Genomic DNA, 19,348 nt, shown 5'->3' with positions numbered 1-19,348 from the left:
AGAGAAGGAAGGTGTGTTTGTAGGAAGAAAGAGAAGAGGAACACCAAGAGTCTAGGACTAAGAGTAGGGACTTTGAATGTTGGAACTATGACAGGAAAAGGTAGCGAGCTGGTTGACATGATGCAGAGGAGGAAGGTGGACATACTGTGTGTTCCGAAGACCAGGTGGAAAGGGAGCAAAGCTAGAAGTTTTAGGAGCAGGGTTCAAGTTATTCTATCATGGTGTAGATAGGAAGAGAAATGGACTAGGAGTTATCGTGAAGGAGGAGTTTGTTAGGAACGTCCCGGACGTAAAAAGAATGTCAGATAGCATGATGAGCCAGAAGCTAGGAATCGAAGGTGTGATGATCAATGTTGTTAGTGGGTATGCGCCACAGGTAGGATGTGAGCTGGAAGCGAAGGAAAACTTTTGGTTGGACCTTGATGAAATGATGCAGAGCATCCCCAGAAGTGAGAGAGTTGTCATTGGTGCAGACTTCAATGGACATGTTGGTGCAGGAAACAGATGTGATGAGGAGGTGATGGGCAAGTTTGGTATCCAGGAGAGGAACGCAAAAAGACAGATGGTGGTTGACTTTGCAAAAAGAATGGAAATGGCTGTTGTGAATACTTTCTTTCAGAAGAGGCAACAACATAGGGTAACCTACAATAGTGGAGGTAGGAGTGCACAGGTAGACTACATCTTGTGTAGACGGTGTAATCTGAAGGAGATCAGCGACTGCAAAGTAGTGGTAGGTGAGGATGGTAATGTGTAGGATGACTTTGGTGGTGAGCAAGACAAAGACGGCTAAGGCAGAGCAGAGGACGAAATGGTGGAAGCTGAAAACGGAAGAGTGTTGTATGACTTTCAGGAAGGAGTTGAGACGGGCTCTGGATGGTCAGGAGGTGCTTCCAGATGACTGGACAACTACAGCAAATGTGACCAGGGAGACAGGTAGGACAGTCTTTGGTGTGGCATCTGGAAGGAAAGGAGATAAGGAGACTTGGTGGTGGAATGAGGAGGTGCAGAAGTGGATCCAGAGAAAGAGGTTAGTTAAGATGAAATGGGACACAGAGGACTGAAGAAAGTAGACAGGAGTACAGGGAAATGCAATGTAAGGTGAAAGTAGAAGTGGCAAAGGCCAAACAAGGGGCTTACGATGACTTGTACACTAGGTTGGACAGGAAGGAGGGAGAGACTGATCTATACAGGTTGGCAAGGCAAAGCGACAGAGATGGGAAGGACGTGCAGCAGGTTAGGGTAATAAAGGAAGGTGGAAGATGGATGTGTGTTGCCAGTTGTGTGATGGGAAGATGGAAAGAGTACATTGAAGAATTGATGAATGAAGAAAATGAGAGAGAACGAAGAGTAGAAGACGTGAATGTTGTGGACCAAGAAGTCGCAAATATTAGTAAGGATGAAGTGAGAAGGGCATTGAAGAGGATGAAGAGTGGAAAGGCACTCAGTCCTGATGATATACCTGTGGAGGTATGGATGGTGTCTAGGACAGGTAGCATTTCTGACTGGGTTGTTCAACAGGATCTTAGATAGTGAGAAGATGCCTGAGGAATGGAGGAAAAGTGTGCTGGTACCCATTTTTAAGAACAAGGGAGATGTGCAGAGTTGTGGCAACTACAGAGGAACAAAGCTGACGAGCCACACAATAAAGCTATGGGAAAGAGTAGTTGAAGCGAGACTGAGGCCAGAGGTGAACATTTGTGAGCAACAGTATGATTTGATGCCAAAATAGAGTACCACAGATGCAGTATTTGCTTTGAGAATGTTCATAGAGAAGTACAGAAGGAGCTGCATTGTGTCTTTGTAGATCTGGAGAAAGCTTACGACAGGGTGCTCAGAGAGGAACTGTGGTTTTGTATAAAGAAGTCTGGAGTGGCATAGAAGTATGTTCAAGTGGTGCAGGACATGTATGAGGACTGTAAGACAGTGGTGAGGTGTCCTGCAGGTGTGACGGAGGAGTTCAAAGTGGAGGTGGGACTACATCAGGGATCAGCTCTGAGCCCCTTCTTGTTCGCTGTGGTAATGGGCAGGATGACAGACGAGGTTAGACAGGAATCTCCATGGACTATGATGTTTGCTGATGACATTGTGATCTGTAGTGAGAGCAGGGAACAGGTGGAGGAGAGGCTATAGGGGAATGAAAGTTAGCCGTAGCAAGACGTATCTGTGTGTGAATGGGAGGGACCCAAGTGGAAGAGTGAGGTTACAGGGAGAAGAGACCAAGAAGGTGGAGGAGTTTAAGTATTTAGGGTCAACAGTCCAGAGCAATTGAGAGTGTGGAAAATAAGTGAAGAAACGTGTGCAGGCAGGCTGCAACCGATGGAGAAAAGAAGAGAAGAGTTCCAGCTCAAATGAAAGGAAAGGTTTATAAAACTGTGGTGAGACCAGCGATCTTGTTTGGTCTGGAGACAGTGCCACTGAGGAAAAGACAGAAGGCAGAGCTGGAGGTGGCAGAGATGAAGATGCTGAGGTTCTCTTTGGGAGTGACCAGAATGGATAAAAACATAAATGAGTACATCAGAGGGACAGTACATGTTAGAGGCTTTGGAGAGAAAGTCAGAGAGGCCAGACTGAGATGGTTTGGACATGTCTAGAGGTGAGATAGTGAGTATATTGGCAGAAGGATGCTGAGTTTCCAAATGCCAGGCAGGAGGTCTAGAGGAAGACCAAAGAGGTTTATGGATGTAGTTAAAGAGGACATGAAGGTAGTTGGTGTGAGAGCAGAGGATGCAGAGCACAGGGTTAGATGGAGGCAACTGATTCACTGAAGGGAAAAGTTGAAAGGAAAAGCAGCAGCACCGGTACTGTGAATCGTATTGTTTGGACACAAAGTGCACTTTTTTTTTTTCCTTTTTACAAATAACTGTTCCTATAGGTGTCTTGATAGTTTTGAAGTGTTCAAATATGTCAAAGTAAATGGGGAAACTAGAAATATATAAATTCTATTTGTTAAGTTCTTTTATCTGCTTAAATCCAGAAATGCTATACAGTATAAAGAAAAAGCTGCACAAAAGACACACGCATGCAAGCCATTTTAAAGTATTTCTTTATTTATATATATATTTTATCTTAGTTTGGTTGATAATCTTTTTAAACATTGTTGCACTTTATTATTTTTGTACTCAACAGAAATGAAAATTCTAAACAAAGGCAAAAATGAAAACAAAACTAAGAAAATCATAGAGTGGAGCAGAGCCGACTTGCAGAGAAGGAAAGGCTGAGATGAGTACACATACACTAGAGGGCGGCATCAGGGAGACAACAGAAAAGGAGAAATGAGTAAAAATCAGTCTGATGTGTTAAGCAGCTCTCCCCCACTCTGCCTGAATCATGTGCAGTGCTTCCCATTCACTGGTACTCAGTCTTCCTGTAGGTCCCATTCCCAGCCCTAGGTTTAATTTCATGTCCAACTTGCATTGTCTTTTATCCCACTCGTCTCCTCCTCCTCAGTGCTCTTTCGTATCAGTGTTGGCTTGGTGCAGCAGCCAGGCAGCAAAGCTCTGACAGAGGAGTCAAGGCGAGTTGGAGGAATTGAAACGTTTGGAAATGTTCATAGAATCTTCGTAGGAAGTTACAGAGTGCAAATGGAAAGCACGAGCGCAGCATGACACCAACCACGGTTGGTTTTAAAGTCATCCGTGCAGTCTGGTATTGTGCAATTGGGCCAGTATAAACATTTATAAGTACATCTGAAGGTCTTTTTTTCACTGCACCAGTTTTTTTTTAGTTAGCATTACAGAAGGAAAAATGTGACATTCAAACATTAACATAGGATAAGGGGTTTATAAGAATGTTTTGTTTTAAAAATGTTCTGCTGTGGTCCCCCGTGTTTAGTTTCCGTCTGGTGGTGCTTAAACCTGCCAACTTCTTACAGCACTACTGTGTATTAAAAGGTGGGCCTATATCACCACCCTGAAAATCTTGAATTCACATGCTGTGCATGCCCAATTTGGAATTCCTCTTTACAGACATCTTAATAATGTTTCTCTTTGATCGTTTAGAGAAGAGTTCATAGTCCAGGTGTAGCAACAATTCCAAACGAGAAGGAACAGTCATCTGTCCAGGCGCATGACGATATAATCAAGGGCAGCAGATTTTAAGGGTTGAAAGAGAAGGGGGAAAAACAGGCTGTTGTCAGTCTTCATACTTGCTATGCTTTGGATGATATGTCAAGTTCTTCCCTTTAGGTTTGTGTTTGTTATTTTTCCCCGAGTATCAAGTCTGTAGCACCCAAACCAACCCGGACAAAGCCTATAACCTGACCCTGTATAGCCTGCCACAACTTCCTCAAACAAATAACAAGCGCAACAGCAATACGAATGACATCAACAAAAGAAATACTTTAAAAGCAACAAAAATTATTACTCTCCTCTTATTCAAGTGTCTCAATATAATAAAACAAATACGAACAATCGTTTAAGACATAGAAAGAGCCCTGTCTCTCTTCTCTGTCCTCTTTTGGCAGGAAATGTCAAGATTCATAAAGCAAAAAAGTAAACATTGAAAAATAAAAACGATATAAAAAATAAAAGCCTCCCCAACATCTAAAAGTAAAAGAAACAAATTGCAGAAATTGCAAAAGCGGTCTATACACGGCATCGCTGTACAAGGAACGGAGCAAAAATCTGGTAAAACTACCCACAATGCAATACACTGTCACAGACATGAGAGTAGGTTGGGAGATAAGGTAACAGAAGGTGTGAAAAATAAGGATGGCGTGGTGATGGGGGAGTCTAAAAAGTAGCATGACACCATGAAAGAGAGGGAGAAGGAAACGGTTGTGTGACTCCAAAGTGCAGAATTCTGTTTTTTCTCTTAATTGTTGTCATTCTTGCAACAAAAATCAGTTTTTCTATAATAATGTCATCTTAATAAACATTTTACTGGAAACCGTGATAACAACAGTAACAATATTGACCATTATGTCTAACATTGACATTACTATTTGACAATAAAATATATATATATAAAAGAAATAAAATACAAATAAAATTTAAAAAAAAGAGGGTGACAGCGGGAATAACATAAAAAATGAGCTGGTTTGTCCTCTGTGTAAATGACACTGAGCTCGGTTCGGTCTTTGGAGGGTGAAATGGAGGCCGATTCCAAACACCAATGCAGAGATTCTTGTTCAGTCTGAAAAGCTCTGCAGTCTGCAAGTGGGAGGGGTATTGGGGTGTGCAGCTTAAGCAGTCCTTTCTTCTCCACGCCTCTCATTGAGCAAGTGTGCGCATGAATCATCACACACACAATGTGAATACTTTGGATCTGATGCAGCAGTGTGTCCATTTCTTTGTGTCGTTGGAAGTCAAACCGGCTCCCTGTGGCCAATGAGGCACAAAATGTGCCCATGGAGGGTCGAGGAGTTTGGTGAGGAGTGGGACAGCCTTGGTACAGAAGAATCCACTCGTAACAAATGATGGATGTTTGTGCAGGAGATGGTGGCACTTTGACCTTTTGAACGCTGAATGCTCCAACACCCCTCCAGCAAACAGATAGCGAGCGATGGATAGATGGATGGTGGTGGTGGTGGTGGTTTGGCATGATGCAGCTCAACTCAAGTCAACACAAGTCAGGATGCTTGACATAGACCACTGTACATAGGATACACCGCATCCTGGAGAGAAGAAAACACAAACAAGGAAACAATTTACGCTTAGTTTGAACCCAAGCATTAAAGGGCAAGTCAACCCCCATTTATTTTGACAATTATATGTTCTATGCAGCCCCACTAGTCTAAATATGATATTCTGGCTAATATTGCGTTAGTAGAATACGAGTTAGGCAGTATAATCCAGCCGTTTTTATCCATTTTAGGGCCATTTTGCCACTTACTGTCGACTGAAGATGCCGTCAGTGTTGGTCAGGTCTCAGGTAACAACCTATCACAGCGCAGCTTCAGAAATCAGTTGAGCTCTGATTGGTTGTTGCCTTAGCCCTGAGCAACACTGTCATCTTCAGTCGACATCTTATTGGCTGTTACCTGGGCAACACAGATGTCATCTTCAGTCGACAGCAAGTGGCAAAATGGCCGCCCCGAGATGGATAAAAACGGCTGGATTTTGCTTCATAATTCATATTCCAAAAATGTAATATTAATCAGAATGTCATGATTAGACCAGTGAGGTCACATATAACATATTATTGTCAAGAAATGTTTAAGGTTGATTTCAACTTTAGCCGTGCCACTTTTTTTGCTTGCTTTGAGACATGTAACAGGATTGTCTCTTTCAAAAGGGAGCCAATTAGGATTTTATACATCCATGTCCAAGGGTTTTGTTGGTTCTTAAAAAAAAAAAAAAGCTTTTAAAAATCTAAAGCCAAGGCAATTGAGTATTAGCAAAGGGGATATATGTCCAAGACCAAAAATGGTATAACAGTGTAATTAATTTTTAGTCTTAAAAACAAAACAAAAAAACTAAATTCAAGGAGGGTGGTATTTTAGGTGGGTTAACAAAAAAAAAAAAACTTTGTCACATTGTACTGTGTTTTCTGAAGCTGAGCTGTGATTGGTTGTTGCCTGAGCTCTAAGAAACTGTGATGTCATTTTCAGTTGATAGCAAGTGGCAAAACGGCCGCCCCCTGAGATGGATAAAAACGGGTACATATTGCTGCTTAACTCATATCCTACAAACATAATATTAATCAGAATACCATGTTTAGACTAGTGGGGGCACATACAACATATTACTCAAAAGACACATTTTGGGTTGATTTCCCCTTTAACTTTAACTGTGTATTTTTTTATGAACCACACATCTGCAATACAATTGAATTGAATTTCCAAATTGTTGTCCTCACGCTACAGGCTGACATTTTTCAGGGATGGGAATCAATTTACCTTTAAATCATGGGATTGGAACGATACTAAGACTTAAAAAAATATATTTAAAAAATCACAGGAGCAGACGGGAGAGGGATTATATCCCGCTGTGGTTGGTCAACTGTTGGTCACATGACATATGGACGCCATCTTGTTACCCTACTGAAACCAGTTGGCCAAACTCTCTCTATATACGGCTCTGTTCTGACCAATACCTGACCTTCCAAAATGGGAACAGTACGGGAATGGGAGTCATTCTGAACGGGAGCAGGATCGGACAGGAATCGTTTTCACTGGGAGCAAGACGGAACAATATTTTTTTTCACTAAAGTGGGATTGGACGGGACAGCCTTTTTTTTCCTGCGGGAGTGGGATGGGAGCGAAAATTCAATCACCTTTTACTGCTCACGCATAAAAGAAGCATTTAGAATCAGCTAAAATATTGTACCTGGCCTGATTTAAGTATTACCTTACCATTACTAGACTCCAGCCTGCTCCATGCTGTACTGCAGGTCAGGGGGCTTATAGCTGAGAAGCATATCTGTGGTGCAGGAAGAGGGATAGCAGGTCGCCGCGTGGTGCTCCCCTTCAATGTCACATCCTGGTTGAAATAGACATTTTATTGATGATATGAATTTTTAAAAGAAAAAAAAGAAGAAGCTTTTATATATATATATATATATATATATATATATATATATATATATATATATATATATATATATATTTTTTTTTAATATAAATCGCTGACCTGACTCTTGCCGCTGGTGCAGCTGCTGGCTTCCTGACAGTGACGTCTGGCTGAGAATGTCTGACATGCGAGCAGAACTTAGCGCCTTCCCAGCCAATAGGCTCATCCCAGACATGGGCTCAGCCTGGTCCTGGAAAATTAGTTCACAGTTATCAAATTGTGTTTGAAATGAAACATACTGAAAATGAATCTTGATAAGTTTTTGGAGGCCATTGGAGGCTTTTAAAATTCCACAGGAAGACAACTCCGAATTCAGTTACAGTTTGTCACTCCTGTATGGCAGTGTATATATAGTCACTCACATATGCATCATCACAGGTCTGGATGGTGTGATGACGCTGAAGTTGTCCTCGGGACCTGTAAACTTCTCCCTGCTGACCTCGTGAATAGCCCAAGCCATTATGATCAGGCAACTCCATAGCTTGCCCCGTCTGTCTGCACTCTACATGTTCGGCATCTGAAAAAGAAAAAAATCTGGTGTGTATGGCAATATGAATCATGGGAAAATGTATGCAAGTAAACCAACCTCTAGTTGCTGGAGGACTCAGACTGATATAGCCACATCTATGTGTCGGGGAGTTGAAGGGAGGGCTGCTGCCTCTGGGAGGACCCAGGAGCTCATGACCTTCTCCTGCTTTGGCCAGCAGGCCCTCATGCGTGTGTTGGTAGTCAGATGGTACCTCATCTTCCTCCATGCTCTCCGAGTGGGGCAAGCTTGGACAAGGTGCTTGGGCAGGGTGTTGTGGTGGGGGGACTTCTGGTGGTCGGATCTGGAGAAGGTGGTGGTAGTGTTTGCCTGCTTGGGAGCTTTGAGGTGACTGTGGTTCCAACTTCTCACCCTGGCTCAGCTGGTGCAGAAGTAGCATCTCGCCGTAATCCGGTGTTGTGCTACTGGGTGGTGTTGGAGGGGCAGGACATGATCGGGGGCTCTGCCTCTTCAGCAGTGCAGCCAGGTCCTGTGGTGGTAACCGAGGATCTGCATGGCCTGTTAAAGAGTGGCGGGGGGATAGCAGTCCCTGCAGAGTAGGTGTAACATGTTGTTGTGGGGGGCGGTAGTCCAAAGGAGTTGGAGAAAGTAACGCTTGCTGTAGTGCTGATGGGGTGCCATAACTCCCCGTCCCCAATGCCCCACTCTGGTAACCCTCCAGTCCAGGGACGTTGAATGAGACCCCCTGCAGGTAAGGGCTATAGGAACCTAGCACTCCAGGGGCACCCAGAGCGCCTGCATCACCAGAAAAAAGGTGCGGATTGAACTGAGCCTGGTCATAGGCTGATGTGAAACGTCCGAGGCTACGACTGGAAAGAACGAAGGAAAAAGGAGATATTTAGCAACTAGATTATGAATATCACATCAGGCCTCTGCACACTAAAATTTAACTGTGGTTGAAAAATGTGGAGCAGGTCACTACATCACTCAACAGGGGAAAGTATCAAAATGTGTCAGGTTCTTGCTTACACTCAAGTCTTCACTGAGAGATATATGATCTTTCCACAGGATTTCTGGGTAAGTATTTTTGCAAGGGTGGTTACACATTCTCTCAGTGAAGGCAGAACAGGGATGTAATTGTCTGGAACACAATACAAATCTTCTACTGTAACTATTGACACTTCTACATACACGTGCTGCTACAGCACATACTGTACCAGCCACTCACCAAATAAATGGAGGTGGTGCAAGCGCTGCTGTTGTCATCTGATCAATGTCCATGAGGTTTTTCCTCTCAATGTTTTGTCAGTGATGGTAGCTAATGTCGAAGTTACCTGTACTCATGTGTATATATATATAAAAAACGTTTACCCTAAGTGACAATGTTATTGTATGATTAAGATGAACTTAAAACATGCTCCAAACATGTAAAACAGGGGTCCTTCGAAATGAAATGGGCCCATTCAAGGGCCTGAGGTTAGCATACGTTGTGAATTAGAACACTGAGAGCCCTTTGACATTGTAGGCTTTTGACAGTCACTGCACAGGAAGATTCATGTCACCTGTGCGATTCAGCGTTGTCTGCGCTCAGCTGCTTCCCAAGAACTCTGTGTCCACAAGGTGTAGACAAAAAGCTACCCTGTCTCTGTGGTCCAACTCCTAATTCCACTTCCTGTACCTGAATAGTCACCTGAATAAAAACAGATATTAGGTTACTTTATAATCAGTACAGACAATCAAAAGTATATTTAAGTCAGCAAGGCAAAGGCAAAAATAAGTTCTATAATAAAATACGGTCTAAAGAGCACACCGATAGACAAGATAAGACATACACTACTCACAAAAACTCAGGAATATTTGGCTTTCAGGTGAAATTTCAGGACGAGCCTAAAATGCATTCAAAGCTTTACAGGTGAACTTAATGTGACCTTTTCCAAACTTTTGAACGCACATGCCCAACTGTTAAATGTTTCAGTACTTTTTGCACAAGTTACTGTTCTCTAACAAGGAGCTTAACGGCAAAAATCACAAATGACAATGCTCCTGCTCATGGAGGTGGCATCATCAGGGACCGGCTGTTGGAGTGTACCTCAAATGGAATGGCCTGCACTTTGTCCAGACCTGAATCCTATTGAAAACCTGTGGGATCAGCTGAGTCGCCGTGTAGAGGCGCAAAACTCTTTACCCCAGAACCTCAATGTCCTGAGGGCTGCCCTTCAAGAAGAGTGGGCTGTCATGCTTCAGAGTCGACTTGTGAACAGCATGAGACGTCGTCGTCAAGCTGTAGCAGATACTCAAGGGCACATGACCAGTTATAGAGTTGAGACGTTGGCATTTTTGTGTGTGGTGTAACCATTATTGTTCTTAACTTTTGTTTCAATCAATTGTTTGAGATGAGGAAATCACCAGTGCATCCTTCTACTTAAATGTCCTTCTTTCATGATATATCGCTGTAGCATTAACTTCTTAAATTTTCCATAAATATCACCTGGAAGCCAAATATCCCAAACTTTTTGTGAACAGTGCACCTACAAAAATTTGAAGCTGCAAATATTACACAGTTATGATTATTTCCATAGAGCAGAAAGAATACATTTCGTAAGTTTTGTTGGATGATGGATATATTTGAATGTGTTACTGCTTAGGCCAGTGGTTCACGAACCAAATGATTCATGATGATACACCCTGCTTGGCCGTCACTGGTCATATTTTATATTTCAACAAAGAAAGGTTCGGTGAATGCCCATAAGACACTGGCGGGGTTCAGTACCTCCCCAACAAGGTTAAGAACTACTGGTTTAGGCTGAAATAACAGAGCAGATCTGAATATTGATCAGAATGCTTCAATGTGTGCAGATTTAATTTAAAAAGTTAATCTATAACTAAAAATCATGATTGTTTAAAGACGAACGTGCAGCTCCGGGAATCGTAACCCCCCCAAATAAATCAGTACATGAGGTAAATTGCAGGAGTGAAAAGAGGGGAAGAAAAATAAATGGCTTATAGTCCAAGTAGTTAAAAATTTCTGGTAATTAAAAACCTCACTTGTTGCTGTTGAGGTACACCCTGAGCCAATGGGACAGAAGGGTGTACAGATGTTGACTGGTGATTGGCTGGTATAGACACTCTTGGAAGGCCTGTGGAAGGTGGGCTACCACTCTGGCCCTGGTACAGCGAAGGAGAACCATGTTGATACGGTACTGAGGTTGGACCTAGGGAGGATGAGAACAAAGTCACAACATTTCACAGGGAACAAAAATATACAGAAAATTATAACGGTGAAACTCTCCTAGATTAATTATTGAGGACCGTATACTATCCTTTACAAAATAAAACTGACATACAATGTATACCACCAACACTTGTTTAGAGGTTAAAAAGCTAATAAGCATGTTTTAACCCCTTTTTGAAACTCTCCACACACTGCGGAGCCGTCTGGGACTCAGGGAGTGCATTCCAGAGTCATGGTGCCATTGCTTGGAAGACCCTGTCGAGCTTGGTCCTGGGCTGGTGGAGGTGGACTGAGAAACTTGCTAACATATTAAGGGAGCACTGCCACAGAGACATTGGTGAATAAACAGGCATAATTTGTAGTGGCTAGGTAGCCAGTGTGTGGGGGGGGGGGGGGGGGGCTGTATTACACTGCTCCTCGATGTGGTCATAGTTAGTAGTGCAGATCTGGGGTTTCAGTAGAGCATCAACAGTGGAAAACAACCATTTTGTATTCGAAGAGCAGTTTTTCATTCTGCCAGAGTGAAATTGGGATCTGGCTGTGGCTATAGCACCTTAGTGGCTGAGAGTTTTTGGATAGCCATGTTCATACAGAAGGGGTGAACACCCCCTTCTCTTCTATGTTGTCATGCAAGAGGCTTCAAACAAGGTAAATAAAACTTCTCTGCACAAATTAAATAAATAAATAAATGTCTGAACACAAGACTAATTTATGAAATTACTATGCAGATATTCAACACCTAAATTATGTATATATTATGTTTAATTGTAATATTCGAGTGTGTGTTATTCTTGAGAAATTACTGTACTAACCATGCCCTTGCATTACAGAGCCAGGTGGAGAATTCTGATTTGGCTGTCTGAAGAGGTGGTTGCTCGGATGTGTTGGCGGAGGACTAGATGGCTGTATATGCAACCTGAGGGAGGACGAGAGAGAAAGTTGGAGAGAATATAGATACAACAATTATGCAACACTTCTATCGAGAGCTCTGCACCACAGCATCACGATCATTGTTTGCTGGTTGCACAGTAGGGCAGGGCTCGAGACTGCGACGGCCAACTTTTCAGTGTGTGCTGGTATAAATTTCCTCCGGCCACAATAGCGCAAGTTTATCTTTTAATACTCCCTCTGCAGTCTCGTTGTTTAAAATGTGGTGGAAAGTTGTCATTTTCACTACTATAGCCAGTCTCTTCGTCCTGGAGGCACCGGTTGCAATGAGAGAGTGGCGTCGCCTTCTATGTGTACGTCAGACCATTTTTTCCAAAGTTCGGTTATTCAGAGTGCCACAAAAAAATAAAGAGTGCCGGAGTTTGCTCTGTGCGATACACGTCAGGTACCACACACGAAAATAGTTCAAGCACGAGTTGCTGATTGGCTTATTGCTCATGATGCGTTCGGAGCTGCCTTACGTTATTTGGACCCGTAAAAAGCTCTATTTCTGCTGCAGCAGTGGCGTAAAAGTACTAGTTGCAGTATCTTCCTGCTCAAGGCAAAGCTTGAGGGAAACAAATTCTGGTAATGTTTTGTTTCCCCGACTTGTGTTAAATAAACAAAATAGAAGACTCAGGCATGTGATTTGACCAAAGTGAAATTATCTGAAAATTTAGCCGGGGGTCTGGGGGTCGCGGGTACTCAGCTAGGTCCAGAGCTCATGGGTTTTCCGTGTTTTTAAGTACTTTCAATGCACTCAGATGACAAAGAAATAGACAAAACAACAGCATAAATTTTCAATGTATATTGAACTATCCCATATAAAATTGCAGTTTTAGTCAACTCAAAATCAGTCACATTCAAAAACATTGGACTGCCTTTGCTTTTAAAAACTATCACTGAGAATATCATCATATATATTTACCATGCAATAAATCATTTAATCAATCATTCTTAATTTAATACATAATGCATAACAAAAACATAAAATACCTCATGCAGCAAGCTCTAGTAAAAACACAATCATGCATTCGGATTGACTAAGATCATCTCTGTAACTGCATACATCAAGATAGTCAACATATTGAAACCTGAAAAGTGCAAACATGCAGCATTCATTTGAGTTTGTGTCAATGATTAACCATGTTAAATATTTATGACCATTTTTATTACGTTATAATATTTTCGAAAATTTGATTTCGATTAATTTGAAACGTTTACCACCGACCTCAAAATTCACGACTCTGTCAGCAACTGGCGCAGGTTGTTGGGGTGGATCACGTCTCTCTATTACCGCTTCCGATTGTGATGTCAATAAGGGATGGAGGCCGTAAAGTTTTGGAGTTTTCGTTCGGGCACCGAAACTTCCAGCGATGGAATAATTTGTTGTTCTTGACTGGAGTTCTTTCACGTGTTTTTTGCTCTTTGCGTGACTTTCAAGAGCTTTGAAACCTCTCGCACCATCGTCAACGGTATCATGGCACCAAATGCAAAGCGCTTTCCCGGCACGATCGATCTTCCGAATAAAGTCACTGAACAAATTCGTCACAGTCTTCTTTCCAACATTTGTAGATATATCCTTCTCTAACCAGTCCCATCGAAACTTGTTTTTTACGATTTTGTCAATTTCCTTAACTCGCGGAGCATCTTTGCGTTCGATCACGGACATTTCTTTAAACACCCGGCAAAAACGTCTGAGAAATGAACAATGGCATACTCCTGTGCCTTTATAACAAGCGCGTTTATTGGTCAACAAACAATGGCATACGCCTATGCCTTTATAACAAGCGCTCTTATTGGTCAACACGGAGACTTCCGCCAATCGCAAGATCGGTTTCATTTCAGTTGCGGAAACACTAAAACGGAATGCTGTAGAGAGACGAAATCGGATTTTTTTTTTTGGGGGGAGATAAAAAAAGCGGAATTCCGCGAATTAGCGGAAAAATCACATGCCTGAAGACTACATAAAGTCTTGTTTTCCGTTTTTTAATTTCAGTTTTTAAAGTTTTTAAAGCAACCCACCACTGAAAATTAATTGTCCTTTATTCGATTAGGCCGCGTGTATTAACATTACGTTTTACACAACATCCCTACCTTTGTTTCAATATTTTCAGAGTCTGATTTGGGCATGCATATAAATGTGTGCATAAATTTTGGTGAGGATCGATCACGGTTTTCGGATGTAGCATGCATGTAGCATTGGAGACCAGCCGGCTGCATTCGCCAACCACTGCCACTGTAAATGAATGAATGAAGAACATATCCTGAGATGGTTAGCAGTGCTATCTAAATTATGTATGGCATTTTTATATGAAAATAGACCAGGAAACAAGTTTAAAATGAACAGTGGTATGTTACAGCACGTACTACATCATAGTAATTAGGTGAACTGCTCAAAACTGGTCAAAATGGCGCTGCACATGTAGAGTATGTCATTATTTTGAGACTTAATCGGCGTGAATTTTTTTCCCCACTGAATCAGAAGTTATTGATACTTGCAGTATTAATGTTTAAACACATTGCCTAATCAAATGAAGGACAATGATTTTTCGTGTGTGAATATCTTGAAAACAGCATGACATTTGTCTTAAAAATAAATGTGTGGGCCAGCTGATCCACAAACGCACCATAATGACTCACAACCAGAATTGAAGATTTACAAATAAGTCATGATAAATGCACAGAATTTCCCACACAACATAAAAAAAACAAATTGCAAGCTGATATATTTGTTAATATGAAAAGTGTGAAAATTGTTTTGAGACAAATAATAAAAAATTACTTTGAGACAAATACTCTCCACATTCTATAAGACATTGCCCGATGAGTTAGGGTTATGTTCACATAAAAGCAAAGACTTTGTTTTTTTAAGTCTTCTTTTAAAATTTTATTAAATAATCATCGTTTTGTCAGCCACTGTTTGTTGCAGACAAATTTCTATCTTGTCTATATACGTTACCTTTGGAGCTGGTGGGTTAGGTGACTGGGATGACTCTCTCCATGGCCTAAAGACAGTCCCTGTAGAGAACAAATTTGCAATATTTGATTTTGGGAGGCAGGATGCATGCGGCGATGTAAGAGAGAGCAAGTTTCCAGTAACGTTACGTGAATGGACAAATACATATAGTTTAATTTAATGCACTTTCTATCTTTAACGTTTTTGGTTGCAGAGGAATTTAGAGACTTGGCCCTTTGTTTTAAAAAATGCTGGCGTTCAGACAGATGCCATCCTTATCTACAAATATGTGATTGAATAAGCATGTGACTTTCATACCTGGATTTGCTGGTGGACAATTTGTTGCTCTTGCTGGTAGAGGATATGCTGTTGCTGGGTGTGTTCCAGGAATCGTTTATCCTGCTGGGCCGCATACATTTTCTGGAGCTGTTCACACTCCTGTTAAAGGATCAGATGCTTAGTAGTCATCACATTACTCAATAGAAATTAAATTTAAAAAATAAATGAATAAGAGTGAATATTGTTGTATAAAGAAATTAAATCTACATAATTGCACTCTGAAGAGACACTAGAGTATTATCCATGACTTTCCAAAATTATGCATTCTATTGCATGAGGTTAGTCACCATATTTTGCTGCAAGATTGGAAAATACCAGTCACGTTAGCCTTCAAAATGAAATAAAAGATTTGTCTGGCAGGTAATGCAATGACAATGAGTAATTTTAAATTGGCATTGCAAATAATCCTTCCCACAATAAAGGCAGTATGTACCTGCTTGAGTTGCTTAATGAGGCTACTGTTCTCTAGATGCGCTTTGAAGGCTTGAATGGTGGCAGCGCCGTCAGAGAACCTTCTGACAGGTGAGAAGCGTTCCATAGGAAGATGAAGTGTGTTACAGTCTTTATAGCTTGATCTGAGGAAACGACCAAAGAGAACAAAAACAAATCGTACAAGCACACAAAGGAAACACACACACGGACAACATGACATAACATAAATGAAACAAACAAACATTTTCAATCACAGACAAAGACAAGGTACACAAACAGACAAATACAAATCATTAGGTATAATTCACAAAACATAGTGTACCAGATTAGTGTAACAGTAATATTTTGAAAGTTCTGGATATACATCAATGTACATTTGGATTCAAACTCATATTTGTTCAAGGGGATGTTTGTGTTTTGCTTTTCGTGGTAGCTGAAATAATAATAATAACCATTCATTCATTCCTATTACACAAACAATGCTTACAATGAAGCTATGTGCTTCATTTGCATTGATCTGTGCTCAAAACTATTTTTTTTTCTTTTTTGACTCAGAGGGGATTTAGCAGTTTCCATTACTGCTCCCTCTCTTTGGTATAACCTCTTACTAAGAATCAATTTTTTCAACTCATCTTAAAACATGTTTTTTCTTCTTCTTTTGACTCGGCATGAGACTCGGCATTGTTTTAGTGTTTTCTGATTTTATCTCATTAATTTATTTTTTAATGTTTATTTTTAAATGCTTGATTTTTAGTTTATGAACAGCACTTTGCATGCATCCATGGTTGTTTTAATGTCGTATATAAATAAAGCTGAGGTGAGAATTGCCAGAATTTATTTAGAGCATCAGAAGCAGCCAACCATCCTTTGTTTTGTACTGCACGACGCCCAACCAAACCTCTGAATTAGCTTCAAAACTAAAATGTTGGTTGTGTCTAATAAGGAGTACTGCAGAGGCAGAGGAGAGACGAGCAACAGAGATTAATTGATTTATATATAGACATACTGTACACAGTGGAACAAAGAGTTATGAACGTCTATGTTTACAAACAATTTGCGTTATGCCCAAAGTTTTCGTACAAAAATTACCTCTATTTACATACTATTTTAAGTATATTAACTGTGTCGGCATAGACAAGCGGATGGAGCTATGTTGTGCTTTTTCCACTGCATAACCAACACTGGCAACATGCATAACGCATTGCTGTAAATTGAAAAACTGTTATATACCTGCACGTCAGAAGGCGGAAATCCGTTGCACAATGCATATGGAGGCTAGCCTGGCAAGCCACACCCACTTTCTTGAACGAAAAAAGTGAGTCTGGAAAGGGTGCAATTGACCGCGACTCAGCCCGGTTCGAAACGGACGGGCAAATCCATCCATTTCCTCAAAGTCGTTTATTTGCTGTGACGTATTCGTCGTGAGTAACGTTACTCTTTGGCTCCAGAAGTCTATCATCACACAAATCATCAGGTTTTTACCGCAACAATGACGCAAGTCATTCACTGCTGTCTGTCGCTCTTTGAGTAGCTATGTTCAATTTACTCCTTATCTTCCCATCGCTACTGTTTACTCACAGACTTGCATATGAATGTTACGTCCGTGTCACACACTGGTTAAAAAAAAAAGGCTTTGAATAACGTAGTTTAGGCGCTGGAATGGATTAAAAGACTTTGCTATGATTTAAATGAGAAAAACATTACCTCGATTTATGAACGTTTCAGTTTTTTCTCTTAATTGGCTCACTGAACCAATTAAGTTAAAGACTTGAGGTTGTATGCATGTGTATGTGTGTTAGTCAAAGGCAAATGTTTGTGGATGTATTTTGTCATATGCAATGTAAGGATATAACTGTTGGGGTGTCATGAAGCATGTATATCATTGCTGGGTTGACAAAATTTACATCAAAAACAGCTTCTTGATGTCCACAAAAGGCCACCTGGATAAGTTGTAGCTCAAAACATCAACAAGATCAAGAAAACGGCTAACATGTGTCTGTTGTAAGTCACCAGGGCAAAACACCAAAAACAACATTGTAATGAACTGAACAAAAATGTATATAAAATCCACAACAAAGCTTTCAAATTGAAGGAACTGCACTGTTGCTGTGGCAATACTTCACATTAAACACCATCATAAAAAAATAAAATAAAAAAACTTTTGTTGTAGAAGGTGTGCTAATTTTCAGCGTGTGATCTTTGATAAATATGCTGTTCTCTAACTACAGAGATAACAGTCTACAATTTTGAGTCAGTTTGTGCATAATACAGCACAGAGTGGGTGCATCCCCTCACCGGGTGTGTGTGTCATGGGCCCAGCCCACCCTCTGTCGGGGGCCCTGTGACCGCTGGGGCTCTGCCAAGGGATCGCCATGCGATGTGCTCATGAGTGCGTGAGTCGTGTGCCGCTTGCAGCGGTTCGCCAGGTACCTGGGCCGCAGGGAGGGGGAGGATGGGGGTGAGGGTGGGAGACAGGAAGCAGTGCTGGTCAGCTCACTGCCCTTGTTTGCTACTAGAGACAGGGGGGAGGCCCACCCATTCCCACCACTGCCAAAAAGGGGTATCATAACATCTTGCCTAACTGTAAAAAATTAAACCACAGATGGATGTTAGAGCTTATGAGCACTGTATACCACAATTAATGAATAATCTTTACATTTAAGGCTTTGCAAGCTTAGAGTTAGCAAAGCTGAATGAGAAAGGGTGGAAAAAAGTATAATTTTGCTTATACCGACATTGGAATCAGATAAAGGAGGCTTTAGAGTTTGGCTGATTGAGTTGAGAGCCAAAGAGGAAGGCACTTGCACGATGGTAAAAAGAGCAGAGACAAGGTGAGCGCCACAGCAGAGTGGCCAGCACCCGTGGGAAAAAGCAAAGCAGCCTATAGGCACACACTCCCAGCAACCCAGGCCACCAGCAAAAGACACAGTAACTGCTGTACAAAGAGGACTAGTTCAGAGGGCTTAACCAAATTTTCAGCACAAACCCTCTAACAGTCACAAGACTGTCAAGGTAACATGCCACTCACACTATCCAGTTTTGACAGCATCTCTCTGTATAACATGTCACAAACAAAAGCTGTCAGAGTCGGGTACCTTTGTACTGCTTCTTGATCTGGCTCTCCATCTGATCCCTCTTCATCCACCGGAGCAACAGCAGGAATAGGGTGCTGCGAGAGGAAAAAAGTTTCCTGGTCAACAATACTGTCCGTTAACTTTACATGGCTACTAAACTATTTGGAAACTAATCATCATCATCAATCATCAAACTACTCACTGGACTAGTAACAAGAGGTGATGGGCCCCGGGGCCTTTTCAGAAGCTGAGCATGTAGTTGGATATTGGCTCCACCATCGGAAGCTCTTCGACCCAGGGGCCCCATGCCATTAAGTAATTGCAGAGTGGGTGGTTGCAGCAATGACTGCTCCTGAAGTATGGACATGCAGACAATCAATACAATTA

At 41.5% G+C, this 19,348-nt stretch overlaps 1 protein-coding gene and 1 pseudogene across 2 annotated transcripts in view; one reads left to right on the top strand and one right to left on the bottom strand.

Annotated features, from left to right (window-relative positions):
- Positions 1-740: 740 nt before the first annotated feature.
- LOC147170723 (uncharacterized) lies at positions 741-3,913 on the top strand (annotated as a pseudogene).
- sik3 (SIK family kinase 3) overlaps positions 3,030-19,348 on the bottom strand; it is a 33,788-nt gene continuing 17,469 nt past the window's right edge. The window contains exons 13-26 of one of the 2 annotated variants that reach the window (XM_086079842.1): positions 19,164-19,313; positions 18,983-19,056; positions 18,183-18,317; positions 15,889-16,030; positions 15,435-15,554; positions 15,120-15,178; positions 12,043-12,146; positions 11,044-11,210; positions 9,561-9,688; positions 8,098-8,867; positions 7,874-8,028; positions 7,572-7,701; positions 7,295-7,421; positions 3,030-5,614 (exon numbers count right to left, since the gene is read on the bottom strand). In XM_086079842.1, the coding sequence (XP_085935968.1) occupies positions 7,300-7,421; positions 7,572-7,701; positions 7,874-8,028; positions 8,098-8,867; positions 9,561-9,688; positions 11,044-11,210; positions 12,043-12,146; positions 15,120-15,178; positions 15,435-15,554; positions 15,889-16,030; positions 18,183-18,317; positions 18,983-19,056; positions 19,164-19,313 (2,256 nt within the window). In that variant the 3' untranslated portion in view covers positions 3,030-5,614; positions 7,295-7,299. The remainder of the gene's footprint in view (positions 5,615-7,294; positions 7,422-7,571; positions 7,702-7,873; positions 8,029-8,097; positions 8,868-9,560; positions 9,689-11,043; positions 11,211-12,042; positions 12,147-15,119; positions 15,179-15,434; positions 15,555-15,888; positions 16,031-18,182; positions 18,318-18,982; positions 19,057-19,163; positions 19,314-19,348) is intronic. The other variant, XM_086079844.1, reaches the window with a different exon arrangement.

This window comes from Leptonotus elevatus, chromosome 7 (genome assembly GCF_054856555.1).
Source record: "Leptonotus elevatus isolate MCC_2025b chromosome 7, RoL_Lele_1.0, whole genome shotgun sequence".
Lineage (NCBI taxonomy): Eukaryota > Metazoa > Chordata > Actinopteri > Syngnathiformes > Syngnathidae > Leptonotus > Leptonotus elevatus.
This window is presented reverse-complemented; position numbering and strand designations above follow the sequence as displayed.